Consider the following 27,733-nt stretch of genomic DNA (forward strand, 5'->3'; position numbering starts at 1 on the left):
TTAAAAGATAGGCAAGACTCTTAGAGCACACCACCCAGCCTACCTATTTATTTGACAAGTTCCAGGCCAATGTAGAGGCTCTGTGTGCTGGCTAGTTCTTTTGCCAACTTGATACAAGCTAAAGTTATTTAGGAAGCAGGAACCTTGATTGAGAAAACGCTCCCCTCATCCTGCCTGTAGGCAAGTCTATGGGGCATTTCCTTGATAAATGATTGATGTGGGAGGTTCCAGATCACTAGGAGCAGTGATTCCCCACCCCCTACCCTCACAGGTAGCCCTGGGTGCTATAAGGAAGCAGGCTAAGCAATCTATGGGGAGCAAGCTAGTAAGCAGCTCCCCTCCATGGTCCCTGCTTTGGTTTCTGCCTTGGGTTCCTGGCCTTGTTTCCTTTCACAATTGAAGAAATCCATTCCTCCTCAAGTTGCTTTCGGTCATGGTGTTTATCGTGTCAATAGAAAGACAAACTAGGACACTCTCTTTCAAAAAGAGAAAAAGGTAGATGGTCTCTGAGCAGTAACAGCCAAGACTGCCCTCTGACCTTTACATGAATGTGCACACACACGCGTATTAATTAGTGTGAGGAGTACGCACAGTATAGCATGTGCAAGTATATGCTGAAGTATACATGTACATACACCAGCACACATGATCTGGGACACATATATGTATATGTGCTGTGATGTCTATGTAAATAAACCAGATCCTCTTGGGAATGAAATAGTCACTTGGCTTTGTCTCCAGATTCCAGATCAGTGGGCATCATGCCCAGAACTTCAGGACAAAGGGAGGGCTGGGCCTGGAAAATTCCCAAGTGTGCAGGCATTTGGTCAGACACACAGTTTCAGTGTAAAGTTCAAGGCATGATGAGTGACACTTCATACGACACAAAAACCAATGCTATTTCTCATTTTATTTCCACCTACAGGGACAGCAGGGAGTTATCAGGACAGACAGATGGTCAGCAGACTCTACTTTCTGCAAGGCCACAAGAACCATAGATCTAGGCTGAGGCTTCCTGGGAAGGTGGGGCCATTTGCTCAGTGTTTTCACTGGGTAAGGAAGGCGCAGGCTTCCAGCAGCTCTGTGGAACACAAAAAGTAAGGCATTCAGGGACAGATTTTTTTGTTTTTCATAGATATAGAAATCAAAGGGGTCTCAAAAACAATATTTAAGCCCTTGCCCTACCATTGTGAGCCAGGGCTTGCCTCATCCATCCACATCTTTCCTACCGCCTCTTCTAGCAACTGTGGCCTCCCGGGAACATAGGACCCTAGGGACGCTTGACTCCACCTCTAAGTGAATCAATTCACACCTCTCAGGTTCATGAGATTCGTGTGGTCCTCTGACTCCTAAAGTATGCACAGCGAAGGCCAATCTATTGGCTTATCCTCCATCTGCGAACACTGGCTGAGCATCTACCGTGTGAGCCACCATGCTGTGATCTGGGTACAGCATGGGCATACAGCTCTGTCCTTGGGCACATGGCCTCTCCACCAGTGCTATCTGCTCACTAGTTCATCCATAGCCTTAGATCAAGTGTGAACCACATCTGTGACACAGTTTCCTGAGAAGCCACTCGATATAGAACTTGGCTTCTCACCTCGGTGCAATCAGCCTGGGGAACCTGAGAATCTTTTTTTTTTTTTTTTTTTTTTTTTTTTTTTTTTTTTGGAAGGATGGGGTATCCTGTGCATTGCTTGCTAACAAGCCAGCATTTATTGTCTGGTACCAGCAGTATCTACTGAATTGTGGCCATTAAAATGTTTCTCAGAATGACCAAATGTCTCTTTTGGGGACAAAATCTTCCTAAATTGAGAAGAGCTAACAAAGAGATTCTGGGCCTGTTCCTACCCCTGGACCACAGTATCTGCTTCTGCCTCTGCATGAGGTATCAGATTTTGAGACATGGTTCCATGTACCTCAGGCTGGTTTCAATCTTCATAGGTAGCCAAGGATGACTTTGAACTGATTCTCCTGCCTCTACCTCTCAAGCACTGGGATTGCTGGTATACACCACTGCACCTTATTTATAGCATGCTAGAGACTGAAATCCTCTACTAACTGAACTACATCTCCAGCCACTCTTCTAAATAGTTTTCAGTGACTAAATTATACATTTTCCTACATTTGAATTTACTTTATTATGTATGGGTGCTTTGCCTGCATCCTGTATGTCTGAGTACCACATGCATGCCTGGTTCCCACAAAGACCAGAAGTGTTAGATCCCCTGGAACTGGAATTGCAGACATTGTAAGCTGCCACATGGGCAGGTGCTTGGAAATGAGTGGTAGATAGATGCTCTTACCCGCAAGCCATCTCTTTGGCTCTACATTTTAAGTTTTTAAGGAATTTGCATTTCTACACGCATTTTGGGCTCCAGCCCTTGACCTTCCTCCTGTCATGGAATATTACTTTAACTATATAAAGGTGTGTTATATTTGCTTAATTATGTGAAGATGTTTCACATTGCCTGCCCAAGGCACCTGATTGTTGTAATAAAAAAGCCGAATGGCCAATAGTTAGGCAGTAGAGGGATAGGTAAGGCTGATGAACAAAGTGAATAAGTACGAGGAGGAATCTAGGAGAGAGAGAGAGAGAGAGAGAGAGAGAGAGAGAGAGAGAGAGAGAGAGAGAGAGGAAGAGGAGGAGGAGGAGAAGGGGAGGAGGAGGAGTGGGAGATGCCTGGGGCCAGCCAGTCAGACACAGAAGCGGGAAAAGCAGAACATACAGAATGAAAGTTAAAAAGCCCCAAGGCAAGACATAGATGAAGAGAAACAGGATAAAATAAGTTATAAGAGCTAATGGGACAAGCATAGGCTAAGGCCAATCATTCATAACTAATAAGTCTCCATGTCATGATTTGGGAGCTGGTTGGTAGTCCAAGAGAAGCCTGCTACATTCTCCCAAGTTGGTTCCCCAGTAATTATATCTAGAATCCACTCACGGGAGCTTGAACACTGCTTCAGATTAGCGGTGGCTGTGACATACTCCTTTCCCAGGTACTTCTCATACGTTGTTTTGCCATGGAGCTTAGCCAGGCACTCAGTGTTGTCATTGAACAGAAGATTTTTGGTTTCAGACCGGAACAGGCAAAACTCCCCGGGGCACCTCGATCCATTACTTCCAAAAAACTTCTGTATCAAAAGAGCCAACAGTCTGTGAGTAGTCAAAAAAGAGGTTAGCGTGAGCATGGGGAAGTCAAGGGTTCTCATCCTGGGTAAAGAGCAGGGCCAAAACCCAGCAGTATTCCTTTCCCTACAGGGCATGGCTCTTCCCTACCATGCTCCTGGTGGCATGCCCACTCCAGCCAGGGCCCAGGCTTCACGCCACTTCTGACCTTACCTCCCACAGCTTCCCTCCTACTAAATCTGTTTTTGCTTCCCAGAGAACATACTGTTGGTGATTAGAAGTCGGGTGATGACTTTTTGAGATCCACCCCTAAAAGCTGATCACCTAGAACATTCTAGTATTTCAGCTGTCCAGAGGGGCCATTGCAGGACACTCAGCCTCTCTCAACAACAGTTCCTTCTCCATACCCAGGACTGTTGGGCTCAAAAGGCATACCCAGGGCCAGCATGTTATAGTAGGAAAATAGAGAATAGAACAGGGCACCCCAGAACACAGTCAGCTCTAAATCCAGGGATGTGGAGGTTCCTATAAGCGCCATGACCAGCAGAGTGTCTATCCATGGAAAGCAAGAAGTCTAGTTCAGTGTCACTCAGTAGCCAGTGTTGGCTCAAACTTCAAAACTCTGACATGGAGTAGTTTACTTCAGGCATATTTAAGTACAGTACAATTTCCTGGTGGTAATTAACTCAATCCCATGTGTACAACAAAGTTTAATAGATGAGTACATCAAAACTCTTGTAAAGTTCAAGTGACATCCTCCACAAAGATCAGCTTATAGATTAACAGAGGAAGCAGGCACAAGATGCTCCTGTTAAGTGTCTCAGGGAGGATATTGCTATACATTGACTGGCATAAACAGAATAGTCTGGGAGCCAATGTGGCCTGGCCATGCAGATAGCACAGAGGTCACCAGGCTATTAACCACATCAATTCCCAGCCTTCTTGGCAGAAAACAGGTTATGCATCTCTTTTGTGAAAATACAACCCTGTGTGTTTAGTATTTCCGCTTTCCCTGGTGCTCATCTGTGAGCACAGGACTGGTGTCTCGGGCGCGTCCAGTGTGCTCTGGGATTGCTGCTTTACAAACTTTGTTATAAGCATTGTCTGCTCGTCCTGCTCTCTAAGATGAGGCATGAAAGGAAGCAGCAGGAAGGAAAGGTCAGAACTGCCGCTGGGCCATGACACGAGTTCAAGCCCAGGAGCAAAGAGTCTAGTTGATCCCCTAGGAAGAGTCATAGCACAAAGTGAATGTTTTCCCCATCAGTCGAGCAAAGGCTTAAATAGTGAAGACCTCCTAACAGGAGCCACACTGTAAAGAACCTGCTAGGGACCCTGGTGGTCCATACCTGTTGGTCAATCATCACCTCCTGAATGTATTCCATCTTGTCTGTCCGAGATACCACAGCATGATTTGGGGCTATGGCCAGGTGGCAGTTCTTAGCCTCAGTCACGGGCTTCCGGGTATCATCAAGGCACAGCAGCTCAAAGTCCTCCAGTCTTAAGTTCCTAGCCCACTGGTCAGTGTTTTTTCCTGGTGAGAGAAAGGTGTCATTAGCCACAGCTAACCTGCTTGGACAAGACATCCTTTCTGCATTAGTATGACTCTTTTGAAAAGCACATGTGATACGCTATATCATGTGTAGCTGTATGTGATATGCAGGAGACAAAATGAAGCTTTATACTGCCCAAGCTGTGCAGGCTACAAATATGTCAAGCATCAGTGCTTGGTCTTATAAAAGATCTTAATTAATAAAAAAAAGGAAGTGAAGCTCACACATGTGGTAGCATGGTTGACGTTCTAAATCATGATACTAGGCTGAAAGAAACCAGCTACAAAAGGCCACAAATGATGATTGTGTTTATGAGGACAGGCAAAGGCATGGTGACAGGAAGTACATAATGAAAAAGCAAAGATGGTGGCCTTCCAACGGGTGCAAAGGGTTCTTCATGTTGTTCAAATGAGCATTGTGGAGTTGGATTATGCCAGAGCCCACTAAATTGTACACAGACAATGGGTGGATGCTGTAATAATCAAGTTGTAGCTCAATCAAGCTGTTGAATGATTGAATGATCTTTTAAGTATTTGTGTCTCTGTATGTGAGTGTTGTACATGTGCGTACACATATGTGCAGATGTGCTTGCTTGTGCAGGTATGTGTGAAGGTCATAGGTTGACATCTGGATATCTTCCTCAATTACTTCTTCACTCATTTCTTGAGACAGAGTCTTGCACTGAACTCAGAGCTCATTGATTCATCTAGCTTGGCTGGACAGAAGGCCCAGAATCCACATACCACCACCCTTATCATCCCCAGAGCTGGGGTTACAGTCACATAGCACCTCATCTGCCTTCTTACATGGATACTGGGGATCTGAACTCAGGTCTTAATGCTTCCATGACATGCACTTTACCTATTAATGTATCTTCCCAGCTCCCTCCTTTTACAAAAGAAATCTATCTGTCCATACATTTTCCAGTAAGTTCCAAAAAGAAAATATACTGAGTATTCTTTATTCCAAATGTCTGGGACTAGAAATACTTTTTCTTTGGAATTTGTTCAAATTTTAGAACATTTGCATATACATGATGAAATATTGTGCAAGTGACAATGCAAAAATAAACAAGATATTCCGTTATGTTTCATATTCAAAGTACAGTTGTCACCTGAAGGTGATATTGCATAGTGTTTCCAGAGTGACTGCAATCAGGCTGTGACTCATCACATGTGGTCAAGTGCAGCATTTCCCACATGTTAGATAACATGTCAATGTTGAAAAAGTTTCCAATTCTAAAGCATTTCCAAGCTCAGACTTTCAAATAGAGATAATCTTTTCCACCTCATTTCAGTGCAAAATGAAAAAAAAATGTGGTGAACTCCATGAGTTTATCAAATGTATTTCGTTAATTCCAATAAATATAGGTATTAAGTACCCAAGAACCTTCAAATTAAATTTAACTGATGTTAAATTTGTGATCTCTGAATGCCACACAAGCTGCCATAAATTCCAGATGTGAGAGTAGGTATGTGATGGGAGGTGTCATTTTGTAAATATGTTCCTTTTACTGGTTAATGAATAAAGCCCTGTTGGCCAATAGGAAAGCAAGATAGGTGGGATTAGGAGATAAGGAGAATCCTGGGAGATGTAGGGAGAGAAGTCAAGATGTAGGCTGTAAGAGGTCCAGACTCTCTCTCCCTCCGGTAAGACCACATGGAAACACTTAGATTGAAAGAAATGAGTTCGTAGCTAAGACAGAGCCAGCCAATAAGAAGCTCTAGCCAGTGGCCAACAGCTTTATAACTAATAGAGTCTCTGTGTGTTATTTTGGGACTGACGTGACTCTGGGACCAGGCTGGTGGGAAAGTTCTCGTAACAGGTATTCCTGAGTGTGTGCACACAGGCTCATCATTCACGCTGTGCTTGACTCTCCTTCTTTGGGAAACACCTCACCATCCTCCCAGAGTCCTCTCCTTGGGAAATACCTCACTGTCCTCCTGGATTTCCTCTGCTTAATACTGATCATTTCTGACTCAGAGGTTTCCTAACACAACATTGACTACCCAGAAACGACAGACAGGGAGAAGGAAACAGAAGAAGGGGCTTGATTGACAGCTTACTGAACAAGACAGTCACCTGCAGTGACAGAGGTAGGAAGCCTGAGGAAATCTAAGGAGGAAATTACAACTTGAAAAGTAGCAAATGGCTGGCAGGACTTGAACACCTAGTTTTGTTTTCCCAATATAGAGACTGCAAGAAGAGGTTCTTGTTCAAACGATGGCTGGTACACTATCTTTCATAACCTACATTTCCTGTGGATTTTTACTCGCTGACTTTCAAGGAGTTTCTAGGCCAAGCTGAAGGAAGGCCTCTTGCTACTTTTTCCCCCAAAGGAAATTTTATTTATATACACTCAGTTATTATTACTATCTATACTTGTTTCATCTGGTACAGATAGACAGTTTCTTCACAGGTGCTACCAACTATGGCTTGTGGTGTGTGTGTGTATATGTCTGTGAATATGTATATGTAAATATGTGCGTGAATGTATGTGTAAATGTGTATATGTGTGTCTGTATGAATGTGTATATAGGTGAATGTGTATACTGTGTGTATATGTATGAATGTGTGTATATGTGTGTATATGCCCATGTGAATGTGTGTATGTATATGTATGTGTGTATGTCTGTATAAATGTGTATATATCTATATATAGAGATATATAGATATGTGTGTGTGTGTGTGTGTGTGTGTGTTTGTGTGAATTGCTTCAAAGTCACCATGACACTACAGATGTCTTCATGCTACTTACTACAGTAGGGTCTTTAGAATTTACTAATTGGAGAGGTTTATGCCTGTAATTCCCAGAACTCAATTTGTCAAGACAGAAAGACTTCTGTGAATTCCAGGCCCATGTGAGGCACATAGTAAGTTCCAGGTTGAGTTAAAATGAGACCCCATCTCAAAAACAAATATAAAGAAGTTGAAAAGATTTTGGAATTCTTCTAGTCAAAAGTCTGAAATAGTTACGTTATCTTCTCCAATATAAAACCCAAAGATGAGGGTGTGTTATGGTGCTACAGATTGCTTTGAAGGAGGAAATGAAATGTCTTCACATACCGTCAGTGTTCTGCAAGACAGTGGAGTCCTTCAAGAATGCAACGTTCCCTGCTTTCTCAGCCAGGCACCTAAGATATTTCCCAAAATAAATGCCCCACAAGAGAGAAACCATTAGAAGTTTCATAAATATTTGTGATACACATTCCAAAGACCAAAACATGGAAGTAAACATGCAGAAGTTGAAACTATTTCCAGGAATTTAAGATGGCAGATTGTGAGCATCTGTGTATCTATCCCAATGAAGTAACAGCAGTGAGATTTTTCATTTTTTAGCCCATAATTTTATAAAAGAAAGAGAGAGTAATAATGACAACCTTTGGAATCTGGAAAGACAATGGCCAAGTGGTACTAACTGGCCTAACTGAAGGAAGAAAGCTGTAGCAGAAGATGGGCATGGTAGCAGCTCCAGTGAAAGTTGATGTGCTCCACAGCACTCCAGGAAGACTCAGCAACTGGAATGCATCGTTGAAAGTGACTGAGAACAAGGTGACTGGGTAGAGTGTAATACAGGTGCCCTCCCATCTCATGCAACAACTCTCTCACCCTATCCATTTGGAAGGTTGAATCTTAACAATACTACAGTATAGGGAAACAAAACAGAAGGTGATCTGGGTAGAGCGGGTCATTCCTGTGACCCCAGCACTCTGGAAGCTGAGAGAAGGTTGCTGTGAGTTTGAAGCAAGCCTGGGAGATCTGTCTCCACATCCCCCTGCCAGCACGCATAAGGTGTAAACTAAAAAGCCTGTATTCTGGAAGATGAAGTCAGTCCCTAGGCACCTCCCAGGCTGGTTAGTAGAACTATCCTTCCCAAGAAGCAGACAGATTCTTTGTCAGGAGAATTTGATATCAAGTCAAGAAAATATCTATAGACTGACATGAGGATGTTCATGTCAGAAGGATGCACAAACCAGGAGTCCTACAGTGACAGAGAACAAAGAATCACCCACCCGCCTCATTCAAATGTGGTGAAGCAGGCTGAAGCCATCAGATATTTGAAGGAAGACTATACTCCCAAGATTCAGAGACAATGTAAGGAAGAGGATTTTTTTTTTACAAACTATACTTACTTAATATCATTAAAGATATAAAATAAATGAAGCATTCATGAAGGAAATAAGGAAACTCAAAAAAGAAATAGTCATAATACAAAGAGATATACAAAGGAAGTAAAAAAAAAAAAATAGGGGCTAGAGGCAGGTGGATCTCAGTGAGTTCAAGGTCAGCCTGGTTTACAAAGCAAGTTCCAGGACAGCCAGGGCTACACAGAGAAACACTGTCTCAAAAAAATTTAAAAAATGGGGGGGGGTGTATTGTAGGGGGTGTTGCTCAGTGGTTAAGAGCATTGCCTGATCTTCCAGAGGACCCAGTTTCTATTCTCAGCACCCAAAAGCAGGCTCAAAACAATCCAAAACTCCAGTTCCAGGGGATCTGACTTCTTGACTCTGAGGGCACCAAGCATGCAGGTAGTATGGAGACAAAACACTTATATTTTTAAAATGAAATTTTAAAAGTCTTCACCATAAAAATGCTTTAAAATACTCAGCCAAGCAAATTTTGCAGAAACCGGAAGTGAAAGACCGGCTAGCGAACAGTAGGAAACCAGATGGTGATCCTTAAGAGTTCCAGGTTTAAAACGCAAGGCTTAAAGAGAAGTTAGCAAAAAGAGGCTAGAAACGGTCAACAAAATCATTGTTTTCCCACACCAAACAGTTTAATGAAATGCCCGCCAACCGCTCAACCTAATACAGTGGAGAGGATTCAATAGAGAAATGAATTTCAGAGCACTTGGGATAAAAACAGGGCCAAGGAGATGGCTCGGTGGGTAAAGAGCACTTGCTTCAAAAGCATGATGTTGTGAATTCGGCTCCTAGGCAACTTGTGCCTGGCTAGGGACATACTTCTGTCACATACTTAATACCAACACGATGCTGGAGTAGTCATAGCAATGCAAGCATCAATAAGACGAATCCATGTGTTAAGACAGGCAAAGTTTGTGGTTGATGTAGTAGAAGGACAGACAGGTGGCAGTGTGAGATGCTAGGTTTTACACCATAGCAGGAAGTCAGGAAAAAAATACCTGAAAGCTAAAAGTTAAGAACCAGTAGTATTTGTATGCTAGTCATGAATACAAGAATGAAACTTGTGCAGCCACCGTGGATGTTCCTTACAAACCCGAAACTAAAACTGTCATCTGGTCCAGCTATACCACACCTGGGTATCCATGTTTATGGCTGCTCTGTTCACCATAGCCAAGAAATAGAAGCAGCCAAGATGTCCATTAACAGATGAACTGGTAAAGAAAAGTGTTATATATTCACAATGGACATTTAAAGAAAAAGGAAATCATTGTTTGTAGAAAATGAATAAAACTGGAGATTATCATGTTAATAAGACAGATTCAGAAAGATAAATAGTACATGTTTTTTCTCTCAGATGTGGAGTCTAAATGTAAGCGTGTGTGTGTGTGTGTGTGTGTGTGTGTGTGTGTGTGTGTGTGTGCGTGCGTGTTTAACCTGAATGAGGACCATGAGAAGGAAGGAAGGGATTTTCAAAAGATTTATTTATTTTTATTTTATGTGTATGACTGTTTGCTTTAATGTCTGGCACCTGCCAAGGCCAGAAGGCTGTGAGCCACCATGTGGATACTGAGAGTCAAGCCTAGGTCGTCTGCAAGAGTAGTCAGGGCTCTTAACTGCGGAGCCATCTCTCCAGCCCTGGAAGGGAGAGACCTTAAAGAAGATGGGAATGGGGGGGCGGGCAAAAACAGATTGTGCTGGGGAAGATGAGCAACTGCACATAGCACAGGGGAACAAATGGGAACAAAATAGAATGCCACATGGATTTGAAGATGCCATGATGAAACCCAATCAATATGCTATCTGCTAACCTAAATAAATTTTAGGTAGATAAGAGAGAAAACAAGACCCCTGGCTCTAGCTTTTGATTATTTTGTTATATACCCCAAGTCTGGAGTCTAGATATAACCGGAAAGAAGACAACTGTGTCTTTTAGTATTAACAGGAACACAGATGTGCACATATTTTCAGAGAAATAATATCACGGGCAAGTCTGAGTAAAATGGGTCATTGGACTCGCTTGAGTTCTTATCAAACTTATCTACTTAATATTTCCAAGTGGAATCAAGCTGTAGCTTTTCTATTTGTGAATCCTTAAGGACATTTTTAGTACACTTAAAGAATCAGCTCAAGGGTTAAGAGCACTGGCTGCTCTTCCAGAGGACCCAGGTTCAATTCCCAGCAACCACATGGCAGCTCACAACTGTAACTCCAGTTCCTGAAGATCCAACACCCTCACGTAGACATACATGCAGGCAAAACACCAATGCACATAAAAATAAATAAATCTTTTATTTTAAAAAATTGATGTTTACAAATCATCAAGATATAGCAAAAAAAATCTGGAATTTTTTCATGGGAATAAAATTATCAAATTTACGTTTAAAGGCTCAAAGTCCAGTTTGACTATTGTCATCTGAGGATCGGTGTCACCACCTAGTGGTAGAGCATACTCTTGGCAAAGAAATAAGGGATGGGGAGAAGTCTCTGCGTACAAATCGCACCCCACACAGGGCCATGAGACCAAAATCCCAGCAAGCCTGAGTTGTATAGTCATGTGATCCATGCGGCACTTAAAATGAATGAAATCTGAAAGCTAAATTTTGATAATACTTATTGGAAAATAACACTGTGAGATGGCATTCTCCTTGTGATTTCTTAAAAAAAAAAAAAAAAAAAAAACTATTAAGTTTTTTGAAGCAGGGTTTGTCTGTGTTAATAACCCAGAACTAGCTCTGCAGACCAGATTGGCCTTGAACTCACAGAGATCCACCTGTCTCTGTGCCCCAAGTACTGGGATTAAAGGAGTGCACCACCATTGTCCTGCTAATTTTTGTTGTTGTTTATGTGTATGTGTGTCTATGTGTGAATATGTGCACGTGTGGGGGGGGGTGGGGAAGGTCCCCGTGGAAACCAGAGAAGGGCACTGGGTCCCCTGGAGCTGTGAGCCACCTGGTAGGGGTCCTGGAACTGAACTCAGTTCTTCTGCAAGAGCTGCAAGCACTCAGCCGCTGAGCCATCTCTCCAGCCAAGGAGAAAGTGAACACATAAGGTGCAATGCTGTGGGGCTGGAGAGATGGCGCAGTGATTGAGAGCACTGACTGCTCTTCCAGAGGACCTGGGTTCAATTCCCAGCTCACAACTGACACACATGCCAAAACACCAATGCACATAAAATAAAAATAAATGAATTAAGGAAGATGTAATGATGACCTGAATTGAGTGGGGGTGGGGGTGGTTACTAAACATCACCCCACAAAACACCGACACTCTCTGACTTTGAGGAGCCCCTGCAGCCCTGCAGCCCTGCAGCCCTGCAGCCCTGCAGCCCTGCCATCTAACCTCCACTCTCTCTGGGCTGTCGAGTACAATAGGAGGCTCTTGCTCCTGCTGCCCGCTTGACTTTTCCATGACAGGCCACACCTGGCCCCTTACAACCACTTGTTGAGAATGACGGCCAAGACCCTGCGCCCTGTCCCAGACTCACTCACCTTAAAGCCCCGGTGTAGCCGTGGTATCTCTCATTGCTGTTGGCTGCACACTTATTCTCGCCTTTCTCATCACCAACACACAGAGCGCAGAGATTGGATTTGGGGTCAGCCCCAGGGGCGCAGCTCTGGCTGAAGAATTCGTCTGCACAGAAGGAAGAAGGTAAGTTAGTGCTTCTGACCAGAGTCAACACGAAGTCTTTACCCAGCGAGAAGCGCAGCGTGGTTTCAGCTCATTATGTAGACTGGAGAGGTGGGACACTCATCATCACGGAATGACATTCCACCGCCAACCAAAGAGCCCCTGGAAACTACAGGCATGGACAGGATATTCCTGGTGCTTCGGACATCACACAGAGGGGCCCTGCAGTGGGAGCTCTGCTGAGCACCGGGACTGCCTGTGGCTCTCTGCAGCAGAGCACCACCTGCTGGACACCTGTTCCACAGCCGCCTTCTTATTTTCATTTTTAAATCTGACAGACAAAATTTTAAAACCCTGCCTTCTCCCTGGGTGCCTGGCTGCGTATCCCTGCGGCTGGTACACCCCTGCAGCTGGCACACCCATGGTACTAGATACAATGACATGTTCAAGTGTGCTAGCAGTCAACTTTCTGGAATTATTTTTTTTGAAACGTTCTTAAAAGGAATGGGTTTTCGCTATACACACTAAAACATTTGGAAATGTCTGTTTTATTGTGTTTTTGCCTACATTAGAAAACTCAAGCTACGGGGCCGAACAGATGGAGGAGTGGTCAGGAGTATGGGCTGCTCCTCCAGAGGACCCGGGTTCAATTCCCAGCACCCACATGGCAGCTCACAGCTGTCTGTAACTCCAGTTCCAGGGCACCCAAACCCTCATGCAGACAAAACACCAATGCACATTTTTAAAAAAAGTAAAAAAAAAAAAAACGGACTTATGATTTCAAAAAGATACATCTGATTATTAACAATTCAGCCGGCTGCTAACTCATAAGGTTGAACATATTCTAATTAAAAATGGTCATTTGTGCCATGCAGTGTGGCTCACTGCCCAGTGGGAAAACAAATCATGGCATTCAATACTTTTCTCTTTGTTTCTACAATGAATGAAAGCCCATGATCCTTCTGAGTTACAGCTAAAAATGGTCACTGGAACGATGTCCCTCATATACGACTCTGTTGTAATTTGTAAGTGTACTACAGAGGCTTGACAAACAATAAACATGCTGTAGGGGAATGGCATGGGCTGGTGGGGGGAGGAAGTTCAGTCTGTAAGGTGTTTGCCATACAAATGGACCTGAGTTCCATTGCCAGAACCAAAAGAAGCTGACTGTGTCAGCACGCTCTCGATCCCAACCCTGGAGAGGTAGACGGGAGGCTCCCTACGACAGGCTAGCTGGCCAGTCCAGCCTAATTGGTGAGTTCTGGGCCAGCGGAGACCTTGCTCGTGAGGAGGACACCCAAGGTTGCCCCCTGGCATCCACACGCACGCATGCACGCACACGCACGCACGCACACATGCAGGGCGGCACATGCCGTTTGTCCCCTCTCTTTCCTTCACTCTGTATGCATAAGGTAGGAACAGGTACTGGACCAGCCACACCCAAGAATAAAGGGATATTTAAGGCCCAGGTCCCCCAACACCATGCTGTCACTGAACTAGCTCCCACAACACACTATCGGACTTCTCTTATGTGAGAGAGAAATGCGCACCCATCTTGCTTCAGCCTCTGCCATTTGGAGAGTTTCTGTTCCTTTCAGCGAGGCCTAACCTAAAAGTACCCATTGTGTGCCTTAACCCAAGAAAAGAGGAAATAGAGGACACAAAAGCCCTGACCCCTGAGCAAGGCTGTCTTCTGCCAGACTCCTGCAGCCTACGTTCCTGAAGAGCCACAGTATGTCACTCTCTAGAAGGCAACAGCTGGCCTGTGACTCGGGGCACTGATGATTGACAAGAACAGTGACCGTGTGCCCCAAATATGCCCCAGCCAGAACCTAAGACCCGATCATAATACAACGAGGCTCACACCCAAGAGATGCCGTGTGTCCTGGCATCACCAAGGACATAGCTTGTGGTGACCAAGGTGGGAGCTGGATGAGGTGGAATGACCAGGCTCCAGAAATAGGATGGGCTTTAAGAGGAATTTAAGTAAGATACGAGGGACACCCAGAAGTAAAGTGTGTGCGTCTCTGAGCCCATATCCATTCCTAGGACACAGAGAAGAGGAGCAGGCTGATGTTGAGATCTGGATCTCATAGGGGTGGAGTGGAGTTGGGGAAACTTAGGAACTGTTCTGTAGGAAACAGCCTGTGCATTCAGGGCTCCATGAGGTGACCACAAGAGAACCCAATTAGTCTAAAATAGAGCAAGCCACAGCCAGGTGCAGACCTCCTACCCCCTCCCTTCCCAGAGGCTCCACAGCCCCAAGTACTCACTCCCCCACCAGGATGGCCCTCTCGGGAGACCCTCCCCATCCTCACCAAATTTGCAGGATCTGGTCTGGTTGACGAGCAGGCCCATAGGGATGTTCCAGCCTGCGGTCCTGTCCACGGCGGTGTGGCAGGACTTCTGGCCTCTCACAGAGCTCCAGCTGAAGCCAGTATCTTGTTTTCTAACTGCTGCTACAGCAAAATATCCTGTACAGCAGGTGACAGAGAGGCAATCTTAACCTCCAAGGTGCACATGGGTTCTAGTAGTGTCTCCAACCCAGACCGATAAGTAACAGGTTTAGTTTACCATGGATCTTTGACAGGAAAGAAGGAAGGAAGGAAGGAAGGAAGGAAGGAAGGAAGGAAGGAAAGATTTGAGCTATGAAATAAAGTAGTATGGAAAAATGCTCTTAAAAAATGATTACAGGGGACTATCCCCAACGAGCCACACAATGTTGCTGAGTTACAAACCTTTACCTGTGGGCACAGACCCTGAACAATGACAGTGGCCTCAACAACGCACAAACCGCCACCTGCAGCTGCATCAGGGCAAGAGCAGTGGTGACCGCTAGGTCAGCTGCTGCAGGAATGCTGGGGGCATGCACATAAGGACCACCCAGAGCTTAGTGCAACCAACCCAGCATAGTGAGGAAGTTAACATGACAAATCCTCCTCCAGTCAAAAATATCCGACACCCCCTCCGAGGGCAAGTACCAAGTCGCCCAAAGCTTAGCAAGCTCCGACTCCGGTGAGCAGCTGGAGCTAGAGCACAGGGCCCTGGGCTCGGTAATGCTCGAAATCCCGGTTCAAAGCCAGGATCTGCACCAGCATCGTCTGTAGCTATGAGTGAGATCCGAGGCCCTGGGAAATTCTCCAGGCCATGGTTTCCTCAACATCTAGGATGGGGGAGTAACATTTCTGTTTCCACATAACCCTGCACTGAGTGACCATGTGGAAGTTCCCCACCCAGTGTGAAGGTTCATACAAACATTAATTATAATTATTCCTCCATGAATTATCTGTCAACAATGGTCCCCGGACTCGGCCTTTTCAGGGATTAGGTTAAGGTTCCCACTGCCTCTTCCTGAGGGTGACTTATTTTTAACCCTGACCCACCTTCTGCTGGTCTATCCACACAGTCAGAGCCAGTGCTTTTGGAGGATTCTGAAAGAATAAAGACGAGCAGAACGTCAATGAATACCCAGAGTTACTGAGAAGCCACAGGTTTTTAAACCCCCCACAATACATGACCAAATTCAAAGAGAATGCCTTGGCACTGCAATGCAGGAGAAATAAATATACATTTTCATCATGGACAAGGACATGGCTGGCTATAGCAGTATTATTCATGGAAATTACCCAAATGCTATCCACAAGGACAATGGTGAAGAATTACGGCAGAGTCACACAATAGAATATCATGCAACTAGGAGACCGAATAATCAACAGCCACACATTTATGTGAGTGAATATCACAAAAAGTAATCCTGAGCAAGGCACAGCAGACATTAAACAGGCAATTCTTTTTCCCTTGGTTTAAAAGGGAGGTGAGGTGGTCTGTGTCCTTGGAAATCAGGAGTCACTACTCTTAGGGAATGTGGCGACAGTTGGGCACAAGGTGACTTCTGAGGCTTGCTGATTCCTCATCTGGGTGCTATTTGTAAAATGTCACTGAATTGTTTACTTGTATACTTTTCTGTGTTGTCTTTATGAAAAAGTTTAAATTCTATTTAGTGTGTTGTGTATGTGCGCGCGCGCGCGTGTGTGTGTGTGTGTGTGTGTGTAGGTGCACATGACATGTATGGAGCATGTGTGGAGGTCAGAACACACTTTGTGGAAGTCATTTCCTTCTACCATGTGGGTCCTGGGCATTGAACTCAGTTCGTCAGGCTTGGCAGCAAGGACCTTTACCCACTGAGTCGTCTCACCATCCCTCAAAATGTTCTGTTTTTATCAAGACGTAAACTGCCCATGATTTGTCAGTTTGGGAGAAGGGGTGGCAAAGTGGATTGCAAGGCTCATTTCATTTATTTTCTTCTGATTCTCTCACCGCCTCCTCCATCCGGAGTCTAGTGAGTGGGTCACTCCCCACTCTCACGTCAACCTCGTATGGAATAACCCAGAAAGGACATCAACTCCACCTACTCTGGTTCTCCGCCAGCACAGGAACTAAACCGCACTTGCCCGCAGTGTAGATGTACCCTCCATCCAAGCTCATGGCATCGGCATCTCCTTTCTGTGGAGACAGAGTAGGTCACCCACCCTACAGAAAGCTGCCTTCCGTCCTGCAGCCTTCACAGGCCTGAGGAATGGCCTCAAGCCACATGCTGTTTAAACCGAACACCCCAAGGAAATAGCACAGGCACCTCTCAGACCTTCACCAGCTCCATCGTCATGCGCTGTCACCCACACACCTGAGACACCAGCTCTCTGTCTTCCTGTACCCGAGCATTCCTGCAACCCCTTCCGGAACCAGCCTCGTTCATTAAAGATATGATGAGAACAACTGCTCCCAGCTAACTTCTGCTTATTAGCGCAACACAAAGTGGTGCCCAGAAGTTAGTTGGCTAATCAAATTGACTGGTGGCTAGAAGGAGCATGCCACACCCCAGTACAGAAACACGGACCATCAAGGTTTCAAAGCTTCGTTGTCCAGTCATCTTTTTTTTTTTTTTTTTTTGCAACTGCATTAAAACGAATCAGAGGGGGCTGCAGATTGGCTCCACAGTTAAAGGTCCCGCTGCTCTTCCAGAGGACCTGAGTACAGTTCCAGCAGCAACACAGCCCTCACAATTGTCTGCAACTCTAGTTCCAGGGGCCCGGCGCCCTCTTCTGGCCTCTGAGGGAACTACATGAACATGGTTCCACATATGCACTCTTGCACTCACACATAAAATAAACATTAAAGAATGTTTCCTGCTGGGAGACGGTGGTGCACACCTTTAATCCCAGCACTGGGGAGGCAGAGGCAGGCGGGTCACTGTAAGTTTCCCAAGATTAAGTGTTGATGTGGGGAAGTATCCATAATATACTGATTATTTTTTAAAATGGATCAAAGTATATAATCCATACAATCCGGAATTGCTCTAGGCTGCACATACAGAGGACCCTGGAGTGGGGAATTTCAAAACTCTCATTGTAGATATCTTTGTATGAAGCTACATACAAGTGGTTCGTGGGGGGGGTGGGTGAGAGAGAGAGAGAGATGCAAAACCATTTCATATTTTCTAAATCACCCCAGCAATCCTAACCTGTTCCTTTAACGAAAAGGGTGGACATTCCACAACAGATGGCTTTTCAAACCTTGAAGGAGCTCCCTCACGCAATCCGTGTACATGCGTGCCCCAGGACCACCCTCTCCGGCCGTTCCTCCTTCACAGTGGCCTCTTGGGTGAGCAACCTCTCTGTAAGCAGACGACCACGGCCTGTGCCCAAGAAGCCCAGTGCCCACACCACGGGAAGCGCGGGCTGCCTACCATGATGGAGGTGATGCAGTCTTCCGTGGTGGGGGATGAGGCGCAGGTCACCCTGCCGCGGCTCGCTCTGCTCCACTGCTCACACTTGAGCTTCTCCTCACTGCCCACTGCACACCACGTGACCCGGGCACGTGCAGCCGCCACGTCCTGCTCACCTGTGGGGAGGGACAATGGTGAGGAGCTCGTAGGCACTGCCTCACTCCCACCTCTGTCCTCCCTGGGGATCAGGTTCCTGCCCAGCTCTTCTGAGACAGAAGAATCTGGTGTGGGACCGTTCATTCTTCCCTTCCCATCACAGCTCCCAAAACCGCTCCAGGCCTGAATGAAGGTTCTCCACATGTGTCACTCCTGTTCTTTTGGTGTGCTTCCCTGGCCTCTATAGCGGAGCCATGTTCTATGTGCCTAATGTCCTATCCCTCAGAATAGAAGCTCCGTGATGTAGAAACTAGTGCATACCCCAGGGACTGGCTTAGAGCACTCAGTCCCGACCACCCATAAGGCCACAGTCACCATCACACACCACAGCCTAGCCTCCTGGTTCGCTCAGACTCCCTCTCTAGGTCCCCAATAGTAGGATAAACATGGCCAAGTTCACTCAGCCCATGTAGTCTCCCCAGGCAAGTTCAAATCCCAGCACACAAGGGGCGCTCTACCTGGCCTCTGGAGTAATCCCCCTACACCAGGGTTTCCTGGCTTGTGTCTCTGTTTCTCACTTAATAAGGGTCTTGGGACCCTGACATACACGGAGGAACGTGGAAGCATTAACCAATGTCTGTGACAGTTTTTGGAGACAACTTCTCACAACGCCCTTGACTTGATTGACAGAAGACACATGGGCATGTGCCAGTGCCGCCATTGGTGGAGGGGCTGCCACCCAGTTTCCTGCCTGCCTGGGGTACCCTGGGGTCTCTGCCTGGGGTTCACTTACTTCTCCTCAGGTTCTGGATGGATGTGATATAGTTGAAGGTCAGATAGAGGCCAACATCTACCTTCGGGGGAACCCTTGAAAACCCAATGGCAGAGTCTTTGAACAGCAGGTCCTTCTGTCCCGTGGGGGAGGCGAAGAGCTGGAATGCTGATGCTTTGTTTTTTCCAAACTTCTCCTGTTTGAGGAAAAGTAGATCATGGTCATTTGCAGTAGGCAGAAAGGAACTGGGCAACTGCTACCCAGGGCTTGAGGATAACTCTAACAGAGCAGGAGGCGTAGCTGACATCATCTCTCACAGTGACTTTTCCCACTGCAGAAACACAAGCTCACCTGTAGCTTACTCCCTGGAAAACTGCTTTGCCCCAAGGTCCTTGGAGACCTAAGAGTAATATCTCATCCCCTGCCCCTGCTTCTGCTAGAGCCCAGGAGAGCCTGCCAGAGGCTGACACTGGAGAAGGTTCCACTCTTTCTGCTGTCTAGAGGAGAGTCGGGGCCCATAGTCCCTAAGCTGAAGAAGTCTTTGTGCTGCACACATTAGGGAAGGAGAGGCCCTCTGCACCCCTAAACTTAAACAGGCCTGGGGGACTATGGGTGGGTGTACCTGTGCCTGGCTGAGAAGTTCCCAGATGGCATCTTCCTTGCCCCTCACACTTCGGGCCACAACAGCATGAGAAGGGACTTGGGCCAGGTGGCATTCCTTGTATTCCTCCACCGACTTCCAGGTGTTGTCTGGGCAGAGCAGCTTGTACTGATCCCTTTCAGCCTTATCTGGTAGCTCCTCTGGGAGGAAGGCAGAGGTGAGAAAATGAGCCAACCTTTGGTCATGAGCACGAGCTCATGTTCCTCTTCTCCCCAACAGAATTCTGACCACAGAGCTGACAAAACTGAATAAAAAGGACTGACTTGGCCCTGGATGCTCAGAAAGGTAAAAAGAAGTCTCCAGGAAGTCCCTGGGCACGCTAGACTCAGCAGCTCTGAATTCTGAAGGAGCTGCTTCCGTGATTCAAGGAGGCAGATTGAGTTCCATCAAGGTCCCCACAGCCTCTGACAAAAAGCTCATTACAGTGGGTCTGATAAATCAGATGTCGTGGTACACACACATACACACACACACACTCCCAGTACTTGAGAGATACATCAGGAGTTCTAAGCCAGCCTTGTCTACATAGCAAGTCTGAGGCCAGCCTGAGCTACATGAGACCCCGTCTCAAAAGTAGAAAGAGAAGGTGATGTGGGGAGTGCCAAGGAAAGTTACCTCACCCGTGTCTCCAGAAGAGTAAAAGTGACAAAAATCTGGGCCTGAGGAGATGGCTCTGTCACTAAAGTACTTGCTACACAAGTATGATAGCCTGAGTTCAAGCCCTCAGGACTCATTTTTATAAAGGGGGAGGGGTGCTGGTGGTGTGCCCACTTATAAACCCAGTGCTGGGCAGGCAGAGGCAAAGGCTCCTGGAGCTTGCTGGCCACCCAGACTAGTCAAAAAGGCAAGCTTAAGGTTCAGTGAGTGAACTGTCTCAGAAACATGCTCAAATAGAGCAATAGAGGAACACACGTGAAGCCCTCCTCAGGACTCAGCCTGCACACATGTGTGCATGTATACCACACACACACACAATTTTTCTGTTTTAAGTAAAAAGAGAAAAATGATAGATACTGGGAATATAGCTCAATGGAGTGTGGGAAAGGAAGAGGGGGAGAAAAAAGGGAGAGTAAGAGGCTTATATAGCTAACAGGACACTAACAAAACTAAAAGAAAGGTCAGAAGCAAGATGTTACAGGACCAACCTATGATACGCAGTGATCTTTAGCAATAATGTAACACAAACTAGTACAAAACTGGGTACTATAGCAAATAATTTATATCGAATAAAGGTAATTCAACTCAAAAACTGCACAGGACCCACAATAAGAAAAAACGCACAGCCTGTCAAATGATATTTTTAAAGGTATATAAGCCTGGCATTGTGGCACATGCCTATAATACCAGCACTTGGCTCAGGAGTTCAAGGCTATCTTTGGCTATGCTTGGGATTCAAGGCTGGTAGGTTATGCTATATATGTTCAGCCTCATTTTAAAAAGAGAGAAAAAAAGGGGGGGGGGGAGAAGCCACATTATCATCACAGACCAGTCAACTTAATATTATAAGTAAATTAATCTTTTCATTGATCAATTTAAATTCCATGCAATCCCAGTCCATGTGGAAGTATTATTTTCATAAAGTTTGACAAAATAATTCCCAGCACTGTGCCTTCTGAGTGCTGGGATTAAAGGCATGCACCACTGTGCGAGGCTTCTCTGGAGATTCTGGGATTGTGGGCCTAAGACTGTGATGACCTGTCTGGGGTTATCCTGGGCACATTCTGGTCAGCCTGTCCACACCTAGCAATCATGTCCATGATGGATATCCTCTGACATCACAATAAGAAGACAGACACATGGCTGTACGTGACAGAAAGAAGGACGATGTCGCTGGCTGTCCATCATTAGAGCGGTAGAGAAATAAAATACGGTGGATGTGTTCCACGGATCATTCCTCTACTGTTAGAACCACTGAGTGGCCTATGTATTAAAGCCATGAACCAATCTCTGACCCTCAATGCTGAGTGGAAAACTTTGGGGCAGCGTAGCTTCTAGCGTTCAGGAAAACGTGTATGGACTTAGAATCCCGAGACACAGCCAGTGAAGTTCATCAGGCAAAGCCTTGTACATCTTGGAGAAGACATGGCAAGCTCTTTGGTGGGAGTATCTGGCGAGTGGGAGATTTCAAGGGCACAAGATGAAGGCTGGAGAGGTGGCTCAGCAGTTAAGAGTGCTGGCTGCTCTTCCAGAGGACCTGGATTTGATTCCCAGGACCTACACAGTGGCTTACAATCATCTGCAACTCCAGTTCCGAGGGATCTGACACCCTCTTCTGGCTTCCTAAGGCACGAGGCATTCGTTCACCTGGTGAACAGACATGCATGCAGGCAAAACACTCATGCACTTAAAATAAAAGTTAAGTAGTGAGTTTTTTTTTTTTTTTTTTAAGAAAAAATGTAAAATAAGAGCTGGACCCTGTAGGCAACTTGATAGTAGTGCGGCTGGAAACAGAGGACTCTGGTGATTTGCACATCAGAATTTCTACGAAAGGACAGGAGGATGAGGGCTGCACCTATAGCTCTGCCCTTGCCCTTACCTAGTATCGTGCTCCCCCTGGTAAAAGCCACATCCCCAGCATTGTCTCTCAGACACCTGTGAAGCAAGATGAAAGCAGTTAAAGACTTGGTGTCCCCCTTATGGTGTTCCTGACTGAATATGCAAGTATGCTTGGATCATTAAGGAGGAGGCAGGGAAGTCCTCTATCAAAGTGCCTGAGCACGGGGGGGGGGGGGGGGGGGAAGCAACCTGGAAAGGAGGCGCTGAGTCAGGGTAAAGGTGGTCACACTCTCCGACTCTAGAGAGAGGCCTGCGTTGCACAAAACGCCATGGCCACAGGAGCTGCTCCAGCCAGATGGGAGACAGCAGAAGTTAGCTAACCCAAGACAACAGGAGAGCAAAGTCAGCGCGGAGGTGCTCAGAAGTTGCCAGGTTGGCTTCCAAAACAGCAGTTTAGAGTTTGGGTCCTTGTTGGGCTTCTAGGGACTGGAGAAGAACATGGAGTAGAAAGGCCAGCCACTTCCTAGGACTCGGGTTCTCAATCTGCACAGCAGAAGAACCACATGTCCATCCCCAGCAGGCTGTGCACTAATAAGGATGGGGTGGGGAATGGCACCCTGCCCTGATGCAGTATGGCCATGGAGAAACGGTATCACTCACTTGAAGGCACCTGCGTAACCAGAGTACGGTTCCTCCCGAGAAGAGGCACATTTGTTTGCTCCTGTCCCTGTACACAAGCTACACAGATTGGGAAAGCGATCCTTGTCGGCACCAGGAACACAGCTCATAGAGAAGAACTTGGACACGGCTGTCAAACACAGAGAAGTAGAGCGCAGAGTATGCTCTCTGCTCTTCCAAGTTTTTACCCCAATATCTGACTCCCAACTTTTATTGATGAAGGTTATTTAGATCAACGCTTCAATTCGCCTTCCTCCATCCTGCAGGACAGGATAGCACTGATGTGGTCTTGGGAACTCAGACATGCATCTTTGTCCAGAGCATACTCACTGGCACCTTTCACCGCTGTTGGTGTGGTGGCCCGTTTCTAGCTGGTCCGCCAACCTCTGTCCAACCTTGGACCCATCCCATAAGCACACCCATCCCAAAGTGGGATGAGAATAGAAACTCCCTCCTGAGACCACCCAGGCTCCCCCCACACACACACTCCATTTTACCTTCCTCGAGGGATGCAGGTGGTCCATCCCAGTTCAGGAATGGACGAAGTATCCCTATGGGGACATTCCACCCAGCACTCCTGCCAAGGCCTGTGTGGCAGGACCTCAGGCCTTGTAGTTGGTTCAGATGAAAGTTACTGCTTTTCTTCACAACCGCTACAGCATAATAGTGAGTCCGGGGTTCTGCAAAGGAGCAGAGGGAAGGGACAGGGCTCAGCCTGGGTGTGAGAGAGAAACAAACCACTCCAGCCAAGCCTTAATCCCGAGTCCAGGGACCCAGTTCCCCGATGTATGATGCTGACTGGGTTGTCCTCTTTGTGCTCATCCATTCCGACTCCACAGAGCCTGGTCCACAGCCACAACACAGCCACCAGGTTTCAAAGTCCCTAGGGAGAACTCACTCTCTTTGGTCCCGTAGACTTCAGCTGCCATAGGTCGCAGTTTATAGGGGGGCATTCCTGCATTGAACATGGAACCGCCATCAAGAGTCATAGCATCAGCTTTATTTGTCTGAAAGAAAATAGACCAGGCACCAAGTGGTGAAGGCACGTGCCTGTAATTCCAGCAGTCCAGAGACAGAGGCAGGCAGACACCTGTGAGTTCGAGGTCAGCCTGGGCTACAAAGCAAGTTACACGACAGCCAGGGCTACACAGAGGAGCCCTATCTCAAAGAAAAAAGAAAGTGGATCAACCTGCTTCAAGAAAAAAAGCAACCAAACTCTGCCAATGGAGTCTTGGTGCTCCAGAATGAGTTGGCTTTACTTATATCCACTTGTCCTAGCTGAAGATGACGGCCCAGGTCAGAGGTCATTTGCTGTGAGGAGTAAGCATCCCCAAGGGCTTTAACTCCTCATGTTGTGTGTACCCTCTACGTATGCCTGTCCACTTCAGTCCCTCTTGGCCACACTGTCACAATCATTTGTATTTAAAGTTGTTTGTTCTACATACTTTATCCCTGTTTTGGCTTCATATGTCTTGGGGATGTATGCAGTAGGGGAGAGTACACGACCATGTGGAGGACATAGCTTGACTTCCGTTGTCTTCCTCCATCTCTCTCCACCTTACTTTTTTGAGACAAACTCTTTTGCCAAACATGGAGGTCACCAGTTTGTCTAGACTTTAGAGGCCCTTCTGTCTCTGCTTCCTAGATGCGGGGACCATGTGTGAAAGCCACTACATACAGCTTTTACGTGGGTGCTGGAAGGCACACGTGTGTCTTTTTAATGTCTAGAGTCCTGGCCATCCCTACCCAACATTTGGGGTATGGCACCTACGCCTATGTGAAGATAATTTCTCAAGGGTGTAGAGACATTACACATTCATGAACTACGACTGCTGCCTCTTTGCTCTTATGAACAATGTGAAATCCTCCCAGTTACCTCATGGGAAGTCCTCTCAACACACTTGTCTTTCTCTCAATAGCAAGAGACACCAGTCCCTGTGAGTGAGGACTGCTCCCAAATGGCAGATGCCCAGGGAATAAAACAGAGATGAGAATTTCTCGTTGGACTCCATGGCTCTCCCTTGCTTTCCTCTGTTCAAGTTGGGGTATTGACTTACCACAATGGCCTGGATGCATTGGCTGGTGGAGGATCTCTTGACACAACTGAGTGGCTGGCCATTCACTTCCTTCATCGCCTTCTGCCACCTGGAACATTTTTGTGCCTCAAATCTTGACACAGCACACCATCTAACAGTTGCTCTCCTAGCCAGACAGAGTCCTGGAGAAAAGAGAAAGGAGTTGGGAGCCCAGCAATGTCCGTGGAGAAGACCTTCTCGTCATCTGATGGAGCTCTGTAGACGGCCCATGGCTCTGCCCTCCTCCTCTCCCTGTTACATGGTCGTGTTCAGCCACTGTACTCTAGATAAGCTAAGATGCTGAACCACAGGGAACTCTATCCTGGCCAGAGGGCTGAGATTCAGTAAGTTAGAGGTGACAGAGCCCCTAGATTATTTTCCTTCTTATGGCTAACATGTTTCCTACCCTCCAAAAGATGGTCCACTCCAAAAATCACTTTATTGACTTCTACTTGCTTATTTTTTACTTCTGTGCAAACTGGATCTTAACATTGTTAATATGGGAAACCTCATACATTGCTGAGACTGTAAAATGATGTAGCCACTTTGGGAAACAGGCTGATAATTGCACATAGAAACAAGAACATAGATTTCTGTCGTGCAATGGTGGTGCATGCCTTTAATCCCAGCACAAGGGAAGCAGAGGGAGGCAGATCTCTGTGATTTCCAGGATAGCATGGTCTATGAAGAGAGTTCCAGAACAGTCAGAGCTGTTACATAGAGAAACCCTGTCTTGAAAAACAAAAACAAACAAAAACAAGCCACATATTTACATAAAGATTTAGCATTAATATTCATAGTAGCATTATTTAGAATATCAAAAAACAAAATAAAAAAGTGTTCCAACACTAGTGAATGGCTGAACAAAATGTACATCTGTTCAATGGAATGATATTCAACTATGAAATGGAAAGAAATACATATATGTTTATATGAGTAAGTCTCATTTATTCTAGGTGAGGGAAGCCACATACTAGGCAAAATTAGATGACTTCACTACTGTGAAAGGTCAGAAAGGCCTTTCTTTGCTTCTTTCTTTGCTTTTTGGGTTTTTTTTTTTTTCCTGAACCAAGGTTTCTCTCTATGTAACCTTAGTTGTCCTGGAAATCACTATGTAGACCAGACTGGCCTTGAACTCATAGAGATCTGCCTCTGCCTCCCAAGTGCTGGAATCAAAGGCGTGCACTACCATATATGATCAGAAAAGGTGAATTTATAGATAGAAAGTGAATTAGTAGTTCCATTGTGTGAGTTCTGGGATTAGGACTTGGGTCTTCAGCCTCAGTGGATAGCACCTTTACCCAATGAGTAACCTCATCCACCCTTCAGTGTGATTTCTGTCAATACCCTCATAGTTCCAGGCGTTTGTAGCTTTATCAAGTGCTATGACTTTCCAGCCAAGCAGTGTTGGCTCTAGAATGTGAACCTAGACAGTTGGGCACCAGCACCGCTAACCACTGGGCAGCCTGCCTGTTTAAGATCCCTGGGTTAGATGCAGGGTGCAGCTGCAGCAGGGCTAAGAGAGGATATAGGGTCAGACCATGGTGGGGGTGGTCCCCAGTGCTGGTTGGTACAAAGAAGCCTTCTCCGGAGGCCGTGAAGCTGGGACTCACAGGAGAGGACAGAGATGGGAGTTTTGCTTGAGGAAGGGGCAGAGTAGACTGGCAGCTACTGACTAAGTGGAGAAGGCTTAGCCAGAGAGTCTATGAGGGAAAGCAATAAGGGGGCAGCTCTGGGGACAGAGAGAGGAGCAAGAATAAGGAATCAGGGTAGCTGGGTAATGGATGAACTCTGGTCATGAAAAGAGCCGACACCTCAAGCCAAGGAGTAGCACAAGGAAGGCAAGAAGCCAATGGGGAAGGGGAGGTTGCTTCCTGTGCCTGGGAAGTGTAACCAGGGTGACTAAAAGACTATGTCAAGCTCCCCAATTTTCCACCCCACAAACGGGACATGCTCTTTCCCAGTCCTCTGTAGCCCCGTGCTGCAGCCAGCATTCCCTGAAGGAGGCAGGCATTCCCTCAGTAGCCAGGTATGGCCTGATGGGATTGGGTACCACTACAACAGGCAAGTACTCCCTGAAGTAGGCCTGAGTCTGTCCCTCTCACGCCCTATTATTTTTAAAATGAAGAAATCGAGGGTCAGGATGGCAGTCTCGCCACAGTCGCACAGTCCTTGCAGTCCAAACTCTGGTCTCCTGTGTGCCTTAAGCAATCAGTTCACCTTCTCTGAGCCTTATATTCCTCCCTAAGCAGAAAAGTACATTTGGTGCTGAAAGTTCTGGAAGGGCAGGGCACAAGGGGACAGCATCCCCAGATAGCTCTGAGCAGCCCTAAGATTACCCTGCCCTGGATCAGTGAGGTAGATTCCCGTCCCCACCCTAGACAAGGGCAGGCAGGACCGTGTCCACAGCCTGGCCACCCTCCTGAATACAGGCATGAGGACTCAGGTGTTCAAAGTGTTAGGTAAGAGTTCAAGGTGCCTACAGGCAGAGGCAGATAGAGGCAGATAGAGAAGCCCACTTTCCCAGCTGCTGACATCGCCTGGTATCTGTACTCACCAAGAGCCTCAAGAAACAGCAAGGCAGGGATGAGCAGCCTCATGCCTGTGGTCTTGGGGGACCTAGAGTACAAGCCTGGCTTCTGCACACTTCCCGTGGACATTTATCCATGCTGGGTGACCTCACAGGACTGGCCCCGCCCTGTTGCCCAATCAGCCTGCCTT

At 46.4% G+C, this 27,733-nt stretch overlaps 1 protein-coding gene across 1 annotated transcript; it reads right to left on the minus strand.

Annotated features, from left to right (window-relative positions):
- Nucleotides 1-897: 897 nt before the first annotated feature.
- Nucleotides 898-27,733, minus strand: Ltf (lactotransferrin). The gene is made up of 17 exons (XM_051203180.1): nucleotides 27,570-27,733; nucleotides 24,995-25,155; nucleotides 23,836-23,944; nucleotides 23,435-23,617; nucleotides 22,920-23,067; nucleotides 22,300-22,355; nucleotides 19,725-19,903; nucleotides 19,124-19,298; nucleotides 18,196-18,350; nucleotides 16,865-16,955; nucleotides 15,836-15,883; nucleotides 14,771-14,926; nucleotides 12,314-12,455; nucleotides 7,747-7,814; nucleotides 4,477-4,661; nucleotides 2,946-3,135; nucleotides 898-1,081 (listed from the first exon to the last, which is right to left on the minus strand). Exons 1-17 carry the CDS (start codon nucleotides 27,670-27,672, stop codon nucleotides 1,047-1,049), a joined length of 2,184 nt encoding a protein of 727 aa, XP_051059137.1. The 5' UTR covers nucleotides 27,673-27,733; the 3' UTR covers nucleotides 898-1,046.

This window comes from Phodopus roborovskii, unplaced genomic scaffold (genome assembly GCF_943737965.1).
Source record: "Phodopus roborovskii unplaced genomic scaffold, PHOROB, whole genome shotgun sequence".
Taxonomy (NCBI): domain Eukaryota; kingdom Metazoa; phylum Chordata; class Mammalia; order Rodentia; family Cricetidae; genus Phodopus; species Phodopus roborovskii.

Coding starts and splice junctions, on each gene's coding strand:
- Ltf (XM_051203180.1), bottom strand. CDS start 27,672: ATGTCCACGGGAAGTGTGCAGAAGCCAGGCTTGTACTCTAGGTCCCCC. Junction 23,945..24,994: donor AATGCATCCAGGCCATTGTG/GTAAGTCAATAC, acceptor ATTTTCTTTCAG/ACAAATAAAGCTGATGCTAT. Junction 23,618..23,835: donor AGTCTACGGGACCAAAGAGA/GTGAGTTCTCCC, acceptor GCTCCTTTGCAG/AACCCCGGACTCACTATTAT.